General features: G+C 35.9%; 1 protein-coding gene across 2 annotated transcripts in view; it reads right to left on the bottom strand.

Moving 5' to 3' along the window:
* CycC (cyclin C) overlaps positions 1-16,275 on the bottom strand; it is a 226,468-nt gene that overhangs the window by 78,837 nt on the left and 131,356 nt on the right. For both annotated transcript variants that reach the window (XM_090386000.1, XM_090386009.1), the window contains exon 5: positions 8,827-8,878. In XM_090386000.1, coding sequence (XP_090242126.1) covers positions 8,827-8,878 — 52 coding nt within the window. The remainder of the gene's footprint in view (positions 1-8,826; positions 8,879-16,275) is intronic.

Below are 16,275 nucleotides of genomic sequence, written 5' to 3'. Positions count from 1 at the left end.
AGAAAGTTTTCTAATTTTTTTTTATATTATTTTGATGTCAGAGTTTCAGTTAATGCTCAATGTAAAACGGGTCCAGGATTTTTTTTTCACCCCCATTCCTGCCACATGGCCAGGATCTACTATCTCTTTCTGCTCGTTCCCAGGACAAAGTCCCAAGAAAGAGTGATTTAAAGAGAAAATGAAGTTAGGAGTAAAGAAGGAAGAGTATGAGGAACTTCGAGTGGAATGGAAAGAGATAGGAAAGGGGAGGATCAGATGAGGGGATCCACCCTATAAAAAGAAGAGTGGAGAAGCAAATAAGAATATAGAGTAAAAAATAAATAGGAGAGTGCTTCTTACTCTTCAAGCACAAATCACTGATACAACCCTAGATCTTCAGGATCAGGGAAGAGTTCCTCAACGTAGATTACATCGAGCAGAACAATTCAGTTCCCATGAAAAGCGAAGCAACACAATCATCAGCAGATATTTACGTACTGAATAATCTAATAGCACTAAGCTTATATTTACACAGTATATTACTCAGTATTTCTTCGGTTTCTACCTGGTAGAGAAGACAAATAATAACATTCCAAACATCTTCCAGAATGCAAAAGTTTGTTTAGAAAAGGGAATTACTCGAGTTACTTCCAAGGTACACATAAGGCATATTAGCATTAGTAGAGGCATATGATGCAAGAAAGCAAGCTTATGCAGCATCAGCCAAAAAAATTAAAAAAAAAAAAAAAAAACTTCCAATTTCGCACATCCATTTGCTCCAAAAGCTTGTCCAGTTCTTTGCATTTATTTAAGCTATCAACTTCCACAACGACAGATAGAAGTTTATTCCATCAGACAACTACCTGCTGGCTAAAGGCAAATATCCACACATCTGTTCTACAACTGTCTTTCCTCAATTTAAGTTTATGTCCCCTCACATTTGTAATCTGAGCAAGTGAAAGAATCCCATCAGCACCGAGCCTGCTCAAACCATTCAAGGCTTTATACATCTCACTCAGATCATCTTGCAGGTGCCTAGTCTCCAGATGCTATAATTTACAGCACTTAAGTCTTTCATGGCAAGAGCATCCCTTTTTTCCCCTCACCACTCCCTTCTCTGTACTCTTTCTAGCAACTCCACATCCCTCCTAAAATGAGACCTCCAGACATGTACATAGTACCTAAGGTTTGGTCCTGACCATTGCCTTATAAAAAGGGATAATCACCTCGTAATCCCTGCTAGCAAAATTCCTGCATATCATTGACAACACCCCATGACCTGCTCTTGCAGCCTATCTGCACTACTCAGAAAACTTCATATCTGACTGCACAATCACCCCCAGGTCTTTTTCATTCTTTACCATCCTGAGTATAGTACCACACAGTTGATATACATTACTCTGGGGTTACTTCTACCCATATGCAGTAATTTGCATTTATCAATGTTAAACTTGGGTTGCCACTTTCTCAGCCCATCTGTCCATCTTTTCTAGATCCCGTTGCAGTAGCATACTCTCATTACTGTTATTAACAACCCTGCCAACCTATGCATCATCTGCAAAATTCGACATTAACCTTGATACACCTTCATCAATATCATTGATAAATATACAAAACAACTATGGGCCCAAACCTGAACCCTGGAGGACTCAACTCCACTAATAAAATTAGTCCACGAAGAGCAATGTCCATTGATTATCACTCTGTCTTCTCCCACTCAACCAACCTTTTATCCATTGTAGCAATTTGCTATACCTCTCCAATTTGTACAGTAGTCTTCCATGTGAAACAGTATCAAAAGCTCCTAAGAACACTAGGCCACCAGAGTAGCCTAGTGTCCATAGGAGACTTTGCCAAGCAAATGCCCCACAAAATCTCTATAAGGTAATAAACAGCTACCTTACAGACAGAAGCTGTAAGGTAGCTGTTTATTACCTTATAGAGATTTTACTGTTGTATGCACAAGTTGGTTGGTTGGTGGTTTTAATGGAGGTTTATTGGAACAAGGGCAACTAAGGCCAAATTGTGCCTGTCACAATAGTTCTGCAAACGAAACCTTTTTTTTTTTTTTTTTCCCAGTCATATCTCAGATAAGTTCATATAAAATTCATTTATAAATTTTTTTTTCATTTATATGAAATGAGATTGGCAGTGGTTGGATCCTTTCAAAACTGATTCCATGCCTTGTTCTTTTCTCTCTTAGCAGAATTACATGCTGAACTCCACCAGTAGTTTTTGTATTTGGATCTTTTATTTGAAGTTTAAGGAATGGCAACAGCAACAGCTGTCAACATCTGCTCTGTAATGTGTTTAACAGTGTCATCTACGGAGCAATGCTGGATAATATCATCATCTATTGTAATGTTGGATACATATTTATTCCAGTCAGCTTTTGAGAATTTCCATTTAGTTTGACAGCTTACTGGTAAGTTTCTTCTTGTGCAGAACTTACAGATTACAGGAAAATGTTCACTATTTAATGGGTTGTCTGAAACTGTCCAATCAGTCTGGAAATAACATGGGTGAGCATATCGTCAGGTCTACAGCAGAGGTTGGTGTGGGAGCCTTTATTAAGCAGTGTGAGTATGCTTTACAAGAAAAGCCTCTCTCATGCGTCCCCGGTTGTCTGTCTGTAAAGATCCCCATAACTATTGATGCACATTAAAAATCACCCAACATGCAGAAAGGAGAGGGGTAGTTGTAGGATAAGATTATCTAGTTCAGTTATTGAGCAGTTCTGATTTGGTGAGATATATAGGAAACGAAAGGTGCCGTGACACCACGTGGTTTCAACGGCTTTCTCTATATCTAAGCTCACCATGACCAAATGTTCATTCTTTATGAATGCATTTCGCACATTTGCCTCTGCCTTTATCATAAGGTCTAGGGTAGATCTGTTTTCATGAAATCCAAACTGATCAAGAGAACCTTTTCTGCCAAGGTTACCAGCCCCGCCACGGGGAGGCAGGAGCAGTACCACTAGAGTGACCAAGCAATGTAAGAGTTAGTTTATTAGTTTTAAGGAAAGAAAAAAAAAAAAAAGACGGTTTTCCTTTCTGTAACTTACTTACAATTTGTAAGAACAAGTTAAGAATAAATTACTTTAAACGTAAGAAAAACTTCCAAATTAACAAGAACTGTCACAGTGAGAAAATGCTCTATAAATAGCTCAAAGAATCGCTCGATCACAATAACACTTGGCACCCGGGGCCAGTACACACAAGGTTCCAGGAATTATTATTATTAACCGTATGGTGCAAGGAAGCCTGAGGCTTCCTTGCACCATACGGCTAATATTTTTATCGATATTTTTTTATCAAGGGAGATACCTGAGGTGTCGAATATGGCTCCTATAAGCAGATGCCTACTAGATTGTGATGCTTAATTATGTCATAGATGCCATCAATATTGCTCCTAAAGAAATTCCATTGGACAGCACTGTTCATTGTTTCGATTTAGATGAAGGAACTGAATATGCCTGTTTTTTGGAAGTCTGTTTGACACGGTCAATTTTAATCATCTCTTTTTTTGGGAAAACAGATCTTGTCTATTTCATCCTCTGGATGGATCTAGAGAATGGTTTCGGTATCACCTTGACTGGAAATTTCATTAGTATCCATAAGGGAGGAGTCAAATTTTGTTTTCGAATGGAATGTGAGTTCTCTGCTTGGATGGATCTTACAGGAGCTGCATGGGCAGTAGGTGACTGGTGTGTTGTTAGCTCTGATTGAAATCTGTTGCTTTGAAAATTGAGGTACAGAGCACAGCAGGGATCGAGCCCATTCCAAAATACAGATGTTTGGGAGAACTGATGTATCAGTCTGGACTGATACTGAATTAAACTTTTTTAGAGGCTTCAGCACATATGCATCTAGGTATCTGTAGTTGTAATTGCTTTCTTGCTTCTGTGAATGAGACTTTCTTTTCTATTTTATATTTCTGTATTTTTTTCTCGTATTTCCATTTCACAGTTTTTAGAAAAAGCTGGATGGTTGCCTTTACAATTAGGGCAAAGTGGAGACTGGGCATTACAATCAGCTTCGGAATGAGCTTATGATCCACAGTTAGGACATACGATATCACCTCGACAGACTGTTTGTGAGTGTCCGAATTTCTGACGCTTGTAACACATCTTATTGGGTTCAGAATATATGGGTGAATGCGACAATGCAAATACCCTGCTTACACTGATGAAGGTAAGTTGGATGAGCTGAATGTCAGTATTATGCTGCGAGTTGGAAAGAGTTGGCCATCTTTTTTCATCATAATTCGTTTTGCCTGTGTGACTTTTTGATCCTGCAGTTCTTGAACAATTTCCGATTCAGAAATTATGCCTTTGGATGTATTAAGTGTGGGGACACCTTAACTGGAACTCGACCAAATGAGGTGAGTCTGAGTAGGGACTCAGAGTGTTTGGAGTTGGTGGTCTCAACAAGCAGGTCACCAGGTTTCAGTCGTCATACCATTTTTGGGAAGCCAGCTATGCTTTCAAGACATTTTTTGAATGAGAAATGGCAATAGATTGCCTAAGGACTGGAACGTTAAAATTAGATTTAAATTAGTGAATTAGTTAGTGAATGCAGAATGAGAAAACTTGGGTATTCCATTTAAAGAGCATCCGTTCTCATCTCTTTGCATTTGATGAGTCATTATCGGGTATGTGCAAATCCACGGGATTTGGATTTGCAGTCCTAATCGGTGGAAAATTGTCACAGTCCACGTTTTGCTCCTTCTGACCTTGGGGGTTTGCTTTACCACCCAGGTTTCCAGCCCCATCACAGGGAGGCAGGAGCAGTACCACAAGGTGAACAAGTGGCTAAGTTAGTTAGTACTATTAGAATTGGAAACAGAAAGGTAAATTTCCTTTCTGGGCCTTTGCCTACTTCTTGTAGTGCGAAAGAGCTACACTAATTAATAAATAAAGAAAACAATTGTTGAAATAAAATATAATCTATCACTTGAAGTGTCTTTGGAGATAACACTTTGAGGAACACACAGAAAATGGTTGGCACTGGGACCCAATTATTGACTACTTCTACCAACAATTCTCTTAATCAATAGCCTTAGGAGATCCTATAATTCTTTCTCATTATTTCTGCATATGTAAGAAACAAAGGAGCACAAAAATTATCTGTGCCTCATTGCTGTTTTGTAGAAAAGCAACCAAGCTTTATGCTTTCATTCTGTTATGCTTAGTTTATTAAATCCAGCTACTTCCTGGTTTTTAGGATCCATTTGTCCATTATGTCTGGTTAGATAACTAAACATACTAAAAAGAAAGGTGGGTTTCCTTTCTGGTTGTAGCCTTTGAGGTACAGAACTACTTAAAGTGGTGTGTGTGTGTGTGTGTGTGTGTGTGTAAACAAAACCTTATTCAGATAGCAGAGGGACCATATATATATATATATATAGTGTTTTTATTATTTTAGTTAGTGTCTAATTGATTGTTTTAATTTGTCCCTTGCTACGTTAATGTCATTGCCATGGGCAATTGGACTATTATACGTGCTTGATATATTTTAGTTTGATTGCTTAGATTTATTAAATTTTGGTGTCTATTTTCTGTAGGGTATTAGGTGTATCCTGAACAGGAGATTTGGTTAGCTTTTTGAGTCTAACCTATTCCTAGGGGTCTGTGGTGGTGGTGTTCAAATTATATAGTAACTAAAGAAGTTAGTTATAATTCTAATTTTTTTTTAACTTTAATTAATAATATTAATCAATACTAACTAACATTCCCTTACCTGGTCATCTATCCGCTACTTCATCAGGAGCTTTGAGCGGATCGATAGCCAGTTTTAAAGGAATGTCTCATAATTACCCGTTTCTGTTAACTCCTTATCAGTTTTGCCTTATTAGTGAGATTGTTTTTCTCTTTTAGATTATTTAATTCATTGAAAAAGGATAGTTTTATGTCAATTTGTCTTTCAGTTTAATTTTAATTTTTGAAAATTTTAATACTTAATTTAGGATTCGGCAAACTGGTAGAGGAGAAACAAAGCCCAACGGGTAATTATCGGAACTCGTTTATTCCGATAATTACCCGTTGGGCTTTGTTTCTCCTCTACCAGTTTGCCGAATCCTAAATTAAGTATTAAAATTTTCAAAAATTAAAATTAAACTGAAAGACAAATTGACATAAAACTATCCTTTTTCAATGAATTAAATAATCTAAAAGAGAAAAACAATCTCACTAATAAGGCAAAACTGATAAGGAGTTAACAGAAACGGGTAATTATGAGACATTCCTTTAAAACTGGCTATCGATCCGCTCAAAGCTCCTGATGAAGTAGCGGATAGATGACCAGGTAAGGGAATGTTAGTTAGTATTGATTAATATTATTAATTAAAGTTAAAAAAAAATTAGAATTATAACTAACTTCTTTAGTTACTATATAATTTGAACACCACCACCACAGACCCCTAGGAATAGGTTAGACTCAAAAAGCTAACCAAATCTCCTGTTCAGGATACACCTAATACCCTACAGAAAATAGACACCAAAATTTAATAAATCTAAGCAATCAAACTAAAATATATATATATATATATATTTTGTGTTTTTATTATTTTAGTTAGTGTCTAATTGATTGTTTTTAATTTGTCCCTTGCTACGTTACTACGACCTCCTGTTCAGGATACACCTTAATACCCTATAGAAAATAGACACTAAAATTTAAGTAATCTAAGCAATCAAACTAAAATATATATATATATATATATATATACAGTAAACCCCCGCTATTCGCGGTATCTGTATTCGCGGTCGCTGATTTAAACCTAAAAAAATGTGAATTTTAAAGCGCCGGAACATTTTCCGCCATGAAAAAAACATGGGTGTGGCTAAAATCATTTTGCCCAGTCCACAGAGTAGTACAGTCAGTCGTCTTATAACACGTGTTTACACTACACTAATTCAATCTTACACAATTTAGGGGAACGATATTGTATATAACACGAACTGAATTCGCATATGCACGATTCGCCTTTGTGTTTACAAGAAATGGCAGTCGAACGCGGAATCACCCCAACTGAACGCAACACGATAGAAATGAAGAGAAGATTCTGAAAATGTATTTATTTTTTTATAGCAGTGAAGGGGAAACACATTTCACCATAATAACTTAAAAACCAACACAATTACAGCTATCGGTATTATCGCAAATGCAATTAGATAGAGTTCACTACCAGTTTATAACAGATTCCACTAGCAGGAACGCAACTGGAAATTGTTTTTATTGTTTTATGGTAGTAACCCCCAGAAATGTAAAATGTGAGCTAGTGAGGTGTTAATAGAGTTGTCTCTGCCTTTATGGTGTTGTTTATTCGTTTTGCTACACGCTCACAGCTTTATGTGTATCAAGTGTGCCTCCTCATTTTGTAATTGTGCTTTATTCTCTAAAAATGAGTAAAAATAACTTAAAAGGTGTAAAAAGGAATTGTCCTGCGCTCAATGGGTGGGGGGTGACAAAATCGCGAGCGCGGATGTTTCAAGCTAATCCTTGTTCAGTATGTGTAATGCGCTTGTCATAGAAGGTTTCATCTCTTGCTTTTAATTGATACGTTTACAAAAGTGAAAAATCTACCATTTTGCAGTGTGTTGATGTAAACAGACTTTTTCGAGCGTGTTAAAGTTAAAAGAAAGTGATTTTATTGTGGACAAGTTCTTTTCTAATCCTACAAAAATATGGCCGCGAATAAAAAGGGAACTGTGAAAAGATCAAAGAAGGTGATGACATTAGCGAGTAAAATTGAATTGTTAGACAAAATTTCTAATGGTGAAAGTGTCTCCTCAGTGGCAAAACATTATAAAATCAATGAGTCAACGGTACGATCAATCAAGAAATCGGAAGAAAAAATCCGCCGTAGTGTCCGTGAAAACGCGCTAATTGCATCAAAAATTTGCTCTATAACTCGTGATGTGAAATTAGAAAAAATGGAAAAGGCTTTAAATCTGTGGATAGAAGACCGAACTCAAAATAAAATTCCGTTAAGTTTACTTATCATTCGTGAAAAGGCAAAACACCTTTATCAACACTACACTTTAGTGAAACTGGTGATAGCACTCGCGGGATAAGTTTTTTAGCCAGCAAAGGCTGGTTTGAAAGATTTAAAAATCGATATGGTTATTTTTCGCCCAGCAACCCATGTTCTTGATATGTTTTTGAAAGGTTTCTTTAAAATGTCTAATAAATATGTACAGTATTACATTTAATAAATTGTTTCTTATTTTCATTTCGATGCCTTATGCTTTTTTTTTTTTTTATGTACTTACTCTCTACGTTTGTCTATGTACATAGTCATATTATGTAGGTAAATACACATAATACGTACAGACAAAATTTTAGACTAATTTTTGTTATATATTTCATACTTTGGAACGGAACCCTTTTATTACCATGGGCGCCATAACTCAGCATTCGCGTTTTCAGTATTCGTGGAATTTCTCAGGAACGTAACCCCCGCGAATAGCGGGGGTTTACTGTATATATATATATATCAGAGTAATTCTTTGCCTACCAGATATAAATCGGACCTGGTTGCTGTAGTTCTTTCAAGGTTTTATTTAAATGAAAAAATTTAATCCCAACAAAATGTGGTTTTGTTGTGATTAAATTTATATACCTATTTAATATACCATTTATAAATACTATTTATATACCAAAAATATACCTATTTCTGTATAAATTATGAAATAATTTATACAAAAATAGGTATGTTTTCCACTCATGTGCATTTTTATTGTTAAAAATGACTAAAACATATTTCTCATTTTTAAGGTAAGGTAAAATAATCTGAAAATAAGGGAAAAATCTGGAGTTAAATTGTATCTGACAAAACACTTACCTACAGTCTGACATGTAGAAATCAAACGGCTATTAGATATGACACCAAATTCCTATAAACAGAAATTTATATATGCATATATATTTATTCATTTAATATCAATTATTTATTACTTAATAAAAATTCAGGGTAAAAGCTTCAGACTGTGGGAAAATTTATAACCATATGAGACATATAATACAGGTGGTAATATCCACTGAGAATAAGTAGCAATAGTCTTCTCTATTGAGGAAGAATTACTTATTCAAAGTACAGGGTTGTTAAAATTAAAGTATCCCTATGTAGAGGGCTCTGGAGCGAGTTCTAAGGGTCATACTAAAGAGAAATTTGGACAATAGGTACAATAAAGAATGTGCTCGGCATTTATTTGGAAAAAAAAAATTTGTTACAAAATTTGTCACTATATGGCACTGTGGCAATGCAAATCACTTGAACAGCCCTACAATTGTTCAATGTGTCCTCCCATGTTGATGATCAACAACAGTTTCCATTTGAAGAACAGCATTTTCTACAACAGAACGTAACATGTCAACTGGAATAACCAGTGCATGACGTCTAATGCTGTCCTTCAGATCTGCCAGAGCTTGACATCCTTCCTGATAACACCTGATTCTTCAAAAAACCCCACGACCAGAAGTCACATGGAACGAGGTCCGGTGATCGGGGTGGTGAGGTGTCTGGAAACAACGGCTGATGACCCATTCATCTGTAGAGCGTTGCTTTAACAACCTTTGGACACAGCGGTGGATGTGGGGTGGCGCACCATCTTGCATGAATATGGTATCCTGAAGGCACCCACGTTGTTGCAGTTCTCGTATTGCGAAATTTTCCAACATTTCATAATATCACTGTCCAGTGACAGAACAGGTGCTTATCCAGTAGGCGTTACCTGTTCAAAAATATATGGCCCAATCATGAATGTGGCCATAAATCTACACCACACTGTCACTTTTGGAGAATGCAACGGGACCTCTTGGATGACTCTAGGGTTTTCTGTTGCCCAAATGCGACAGTTGTGCATATTCACTTGTCCATTTAAGCAGAAGTGGGCTTCATAACTCCAAAGGATGTTCCATGGCCAAGTGCTATCCACTGTTATTCATGCCAGAAACTGAAGTGCGTATCTGAAATGAATATCTGCATTTCCATGCTTTAGCATGTGCATCTTGTAAGGATAGTACCGCAACACCTAACGCATTACTAGCCTTAGAGTGGAATACGGCATGTCCACTTCACAAGAAACAGCTGGTACACTTGCGCTACCACATGGAGATTGACATGATAAATCCATGACAGCCATAGCAACATCTTCAACACAAGAGGAGTCCATTCGTTTTCGACCTCTACCTGGTTGAACACCAAGATGTCCTGTCACTTCAAATTTTGCAATCATTTTGCGGACAACATAGACAATCATAAGTCCACGCCTTATGTGCTTCTGAAGCTGGAATTCTCTGACAGCCACAGCTGCATTGTTGCTATTCTGATAGTACAGCTTCACTAATAGCGCCTTTTCCTGCAACATTGTTGGCATCGCTGCTGTAGTGCAGGCAAACATCTACTGTATGATTTTGAAGAGACTGCTTTGCTTTTATACAGTACAGTAGAGCTGAGTAGTAACACTGTGGCAATAACTTACGGTTATGCAAATAAAGTAAGTTATTTGCATAATCGTAACTAATATAGTTACGCCCCATACAGAGAGCTCCATACAGTGACAAATTTTGTAACTAATTTTTTTTTTCCAATAAATGCCAGGCACATTCTTTGTTGTACCTGTTGTCCATATTTCTCTTCAGCATGAGTCTTAGAACTCGCTCCAGAGCCCTCTACATAGGAATACTTTAATTTTACCAACCCTGTATAATCGAATAGGCAACTCATTGTGAAGGCATTCACAATATAAGAGAAAATGAAATGATGCCACTATAATAACTTCAGTTAATTTGTGTAGACATGAACTAACTTATATATCAATTACTTACTAATATAGGGTGATAAAGTCAATGCCCATAGGGAAATTGTACAAGTCTTATGTATTTGTTTGTATTATGATCATCTGGCTATTGCTACAGGTGATTGAGTTATGCTACAGTTTTAATTTTACAGAATTTAAGATGTAAGGCAATCTGAACAGAAATCCAGTGTTTAATAGTGCACTAGAATGTAGATTCAGACAAACTAGTTTGTCAGAATCTGCAGTAAATGAATAAAACGAATAAATAACATTTTGGAATGCATTTAAGTCAAATGTTTTTAGTGGAATTTTTAATCAACAGGGTGTGGAATAAGTCCATTTTGCAAGAGCAGAACATGCTTCATGGTATGAAACAACAATATCATATGAAACAAAGGAAGTTGCGATTCCATCAAATGGTCTCTTCAAAGTCAAGTTATCTTTTATGAGCTTCTTACTCCGGGAACAGTTAAAAATCTGTTTTATTTATATAGATCATTGGTATGTAAGACCTGTTTCAGCTGCAGATCTTTTAATTTCTGGTTTTTCTGGCATATTTGGTTGTTTTGGGTTTTAACAGCAAGGAAAGACATGCACTGAGTTCAGTTTTAAAGCTTTAAACTGTAAAGAAAATAATAACATTAAATAATAAATAACAATTTAATAGCTAAAACATACTTGTCGTACGTACAATCATCAGACAATATAAAGTGGTAAAAAAGTCTGGGACAAAAATAGTCATTAGAGCCGAAGTTGTTATTGAAGTTGGTTACTGATTACAGATTTTTTAATCTTAAAAAGATAAAATTTCAGACATTGTCTTCATTGTTAAAACCGTCCTGAATGTAGATGGCGGAGAGAGATGGCAAATCATTCATCCTTAAAATATGGGGAGACAAGCAGTATATTCTGGATAGATTTGCACGAAGGGTGAGTGCATGCGTGCATGAGTGAACCAGCTATGTCCATTGAGAAGTTTGGCCAGAATAATTTCCATTTATTCCAGTCTATAAGAGAAGGCTGAAGTCAACCATAGTGTTTTTAGGGTCTAACAGCACCAGGAGTTCCCCATAATAAGACTGTCATACCTGCAGCCCATTCAAAATGCCCACAGATTTTAAAATTTGGTCTATAATACTCCTACTATCATCTTTCCTTGCCATAGATATGTTCATCGTTCCTTACATATCCTTCGTATATTACATCTGTAATCAACATACGGAACACAAGAACATGATGAGGCTGAGTTGGATGTATGTTTGGCAGCATAGTCTACATATTTGTTTTCTGATATCCCAGTACGGCCCTGGATCCAGCAAAAGATGACTACTTGCTGGCATTTCTAAATAAGTATTATGGTTTTAATTAATGGACTGGTTGATGAGGAGGTATTTTGTAAGGCTACAAGTGTACTCTGCAAGTCCATATATACTATACTTTTTTTTGATGGGCAGATGTAGAATATTTTCTAGGGCAAGATATGAAACCAAGATACACAGCAATAATGAAAAATATTCAAGCACATCATTCCCACTAAAAAATGCTGTTGATTTGATCACTTTGTATTTTAATTTCGTTTTGTTTCGAATTATATTATTATCTTTTCAAATTATATATGATTTTAGATATAATGCATACCATGCAAATTATTTATAAATAAAACAAATAGTATTACATTACATTAACTACAGTGGTTACATTAATGATTTTGTATCATTTTGTGCATGAACTTCAATTTAATTTTGTTTTGTATTTTTTTATTTGTGATCTTTTAAAATTAAATGTGATTTTAGATATAATGCCGTCCACATAAATGACTTAATAAAGAAAAAAAACATTGAATTTATATATTTAATTTTTTTATTCTGGGTGCATGCTAGTCCTTTTAATAAAATAAGGGTGTGCAACCAAAAAATGTTTGGAGATCGCTGGTCTAGATGATCCTGCAATGCATCTTTTACCAGTGACTTCATTATTTTCCACGGAACAGAAGTTAAACTAACTGGTCTGTAATTACTCTTGTCAACCTTAGATGCCCCTTTGTGAATTGGGTATACATTTGCACATCTCTAGTCCCCTAAGTCCAAGGATGCTCTCATAATTATGGCTAAGGGTTTGCTTACTTCCTCTGCTGCCTCCTTTAATATAACTGGATAGATCCCATCCACCCAAGGTGCCTTTCTTATGTTTAACTTCAACAATTTCTCCTCCACTTTGCTCTCAGTTATTACAAAATCATTAAGCACCCTGTTACAGTATGATAAACTTCCAGAATTTTCTTCCCTTAACTCCTCATGTGTGAATGTAGAGGCAAAATACTCATTCAGATTATCAACTATCTGAGCAAGATCATCCAACAGTCGAACCATCAATATCAAGTGGACCAATCTGATTCAACCCCTTCCTTCTAGAGTTTATATAAGTAAAGTAGTCCTTGCTGTTTTTCTTAGCATCCTTTTCCAAAGATTTCTCATATCTGCCTTCGCTTGCTTAATCTCCTTTGTTACTTGATTATAGACTAGCTTATATCTGCCATAGGCTTCTGTGTCGCCTGATAATTTATATGCATTCCATGCATTTTTCTTCTCTGCCACAAGTCTCATTAGTTCATCTGTAACAGCAATGGCCTGATCTTACACAATATCAAAATTCTCTATAATAAACTTTTGGGCAACAATTTCCCTCCTGCCTTCCTTCACTACTATTTTAAGAAAGCACTGCATATCATAAAATATAAAAAGATGCTTTACTACCAAACTGATATTAACACTATTATAGTTGGTTGATATCCTATTACATACAGGCTTATATATATTGTACAGACAATATCCCCTAGCCTCTTTGGTGTCTCATGTTCTAGAAAACTTGTCCCACTGATTGGCTACCCAAGGGGGTAGCCAATCAGTGGGACAAGTTTTATAGTCATTTTAAGTTTTTTGTATTTACTTTTTATTTTTTAGTCATTTTTTACATATTATAATATAATAACATTACTGACTTAAACAAAGCATACTCCCAGACCTATGTCCAGGGTCCTACTATAGGAAGAGGTTCACAACCCCAGACTGCCTGAGTATGCCTATATTCCTCTTCTTCCAACTACTTTTTACTGTTCTTATACCCCCTTAAGTTTATATTTCTAGTGCGCAATTAGGTTGACCAAAAGCAATATCGAGATGCTATCTCACTTTTGTCTCCAACAAAGTTTAGCATCTTTTTAAACTACTTTGTCAGTTTAATATTTCTCCACTATCCTGTGTTGTATTGCTTCATTGGTTTAATTGTCGATCTTGCCATCACACTTTGTAATGTTAACTTTAACACTGATCTACTTACAGCCTCTCCCCTCCCAGACTTTGGGTCGCTATAACAAGTTATAAATACTCTGGGGCCTATTTGCTAATTCTTTTGCATACTGATACAGCTCAACTTGACAGTTACTCCATCTATCTCCCTGACATCTTCTCAGCACCACAATAAGTTGTGTTCCTTTGTCTTGGTCCTTCATTCTAAATTCCTCTTGCTTAGATTGCAATATTTTCTTTTCTTTTTTCGTCTCTGTTGGGTCACCTATGAAATACAGATCAACTTCTTACTTATTACCACATTTGGTTTAGCTTCCGCACATGCTTTTTCAATTTGGTTTCATAATTTCAACCACGTGTTATGTATATTTCATATCAGAAACAGAGGCCTTACTTCTTGCTATATTTCCTTTGTTTTTGGCTGCTGATCCTTGATGAAGAAGTTAAAATCATCGGATCTATGACATTAAGTTGTTAATATATTACTTTTATTTTTCCCGTACCTAATGAAATTTTTCCCATGTTACTACTTCAAGTTTTGTCAGCTTCTCTCCATTTCTTTTCCAATGTACTTATATACATTCCAATATGGTCATTGGGTATTTCTACTATTTCTAGTAGTGCCCTTAGTCCATAAATCATCCTAATATATCACTAAATATCATTCTTTATTTTGCTGTAAACATTCACCATAACCTCTTATTATTAATGTATTAATAATAAACATCACATATATATATATATATATATAATATTGATAAAAATAATAGGATATAATCACATTACTAAGTAAGCAAAAAAAGTATTAAATTTTAATGATTAAACTGAATTATGGATCCAGGGAGCTACTAGTTATAATAGAGATATCCGGCAACCATAATGAAATATAGACAAATGTTTATTTTCAGTGTATTGGGTAAGGATGCTGACCTGTCAATCGTAATTACCATGGAAAAAATTGAGAATGCCAGCAAAGTAAAAGAGATAACCTGAAATTAAATTAGATTAACATAAAAATAATAATGATAATAACGTAGTTGGGTCGGCTATGATGTATACGTATACATCATAACACAGTCATTCCCAAACTACTGAGATCTATGGACCCTTTCAAAAACCAAAAAAAGTTCAAGGACTCCTTCAAATATCAAAAAAAGTTTGCGGATCCCTATATATAACTTATGCATATGTTATTTATACAGGGTATCTCAAAAATACACGGCATAATTTCAGGAATGAGTTCCTCGTATGTAAATAATAAAAATATTTTATATCAACATAGTTCTGGAAATGGTTGGTTTCCGAGTTTTGAGGGTCTGTCTATGACACTTAACTGTTCACATCACCTTATAGTAATTGTTCAAAATGTCCACCTTCTGCCTGAATACAGGCCTCACATCGAAGACGATGGCAAATTCCTGGCATGCTTCGTATTGTCTCACAACCTGCCACAATCGAATTGTGGCAGGTTGTGAGAAGAAATCTAGTGGGTTTAAATCAGTGAGAGTGGAGGCCAGACAGTTGGTCCACCTCTACATATCCACCGACCAGGAAACCTTTGATTCAAGAAATTGCAGGCTCAGTGGCTGAAATGTGCGGGAGTGCCATCGTGCATGAAGTGTGCTTATCACCTGCGGGAGATAAGACATTCCGGTTAATAACTCAGGAACCAAGCATTTCCAGAACTATGTCGATATAAAATATTTTTATTGTCTACATATGAGGAACTCATTCCTGAAATTATGCCGTGTATTTTTGAGACACCCTATGTATACATATGGTAGACCACGGGTTCCACGGACCCCAATTTGGCTCCCGACCCTGTGAAGAAGTAGTTAAAACCCTAGGACCCACTACTTTAAGTACCATCATTATTATCGTTATTATTTTTATGTTAACCTAATTTAATTTCAGGTTATCTCTTTTACCTTAAAGACATTCTCAATTTTTTCCATGGTAATTACAATTTACAGGTCAGCACCTCTATCCAATACACTGAAAATAAATATTTGTCTACACACACACACACACACACGGTAAATTCCGGTTATTTGGGCGACTGGTTAATTGAGGCAGCCATTTATTTGGGATAAACCTAACCTAACCTAACAGAACCCAATTGAGAAAATATCCAGGGTTTACTTTGCTTAATTGGGACAACATGCTGTTTAATTGGGGGCAGGAGAC

Source organism: Mastigoproctus giganteus, chromosome 1 (genome assembly GCF_048544385.1).
Source record: "Mastigoproctus giganteus isolate SK-2022 chromosome 1, ASM4854438v1, whole genome shotgun sequence".
Taxonomy (NCBI): domain Eukaryota; kingdom Metazoa; phylum Arthropoda; class Arachnida; order Uropygi; family Thelyphonidae; genus Mastigoproctus; species Mastigoproctus giganteus.
The sequence above is the reverse complement of the archived record's forward strand: the minus strand, read 5'-3'. Positions and strand labels throughout refer to the sequence as shown.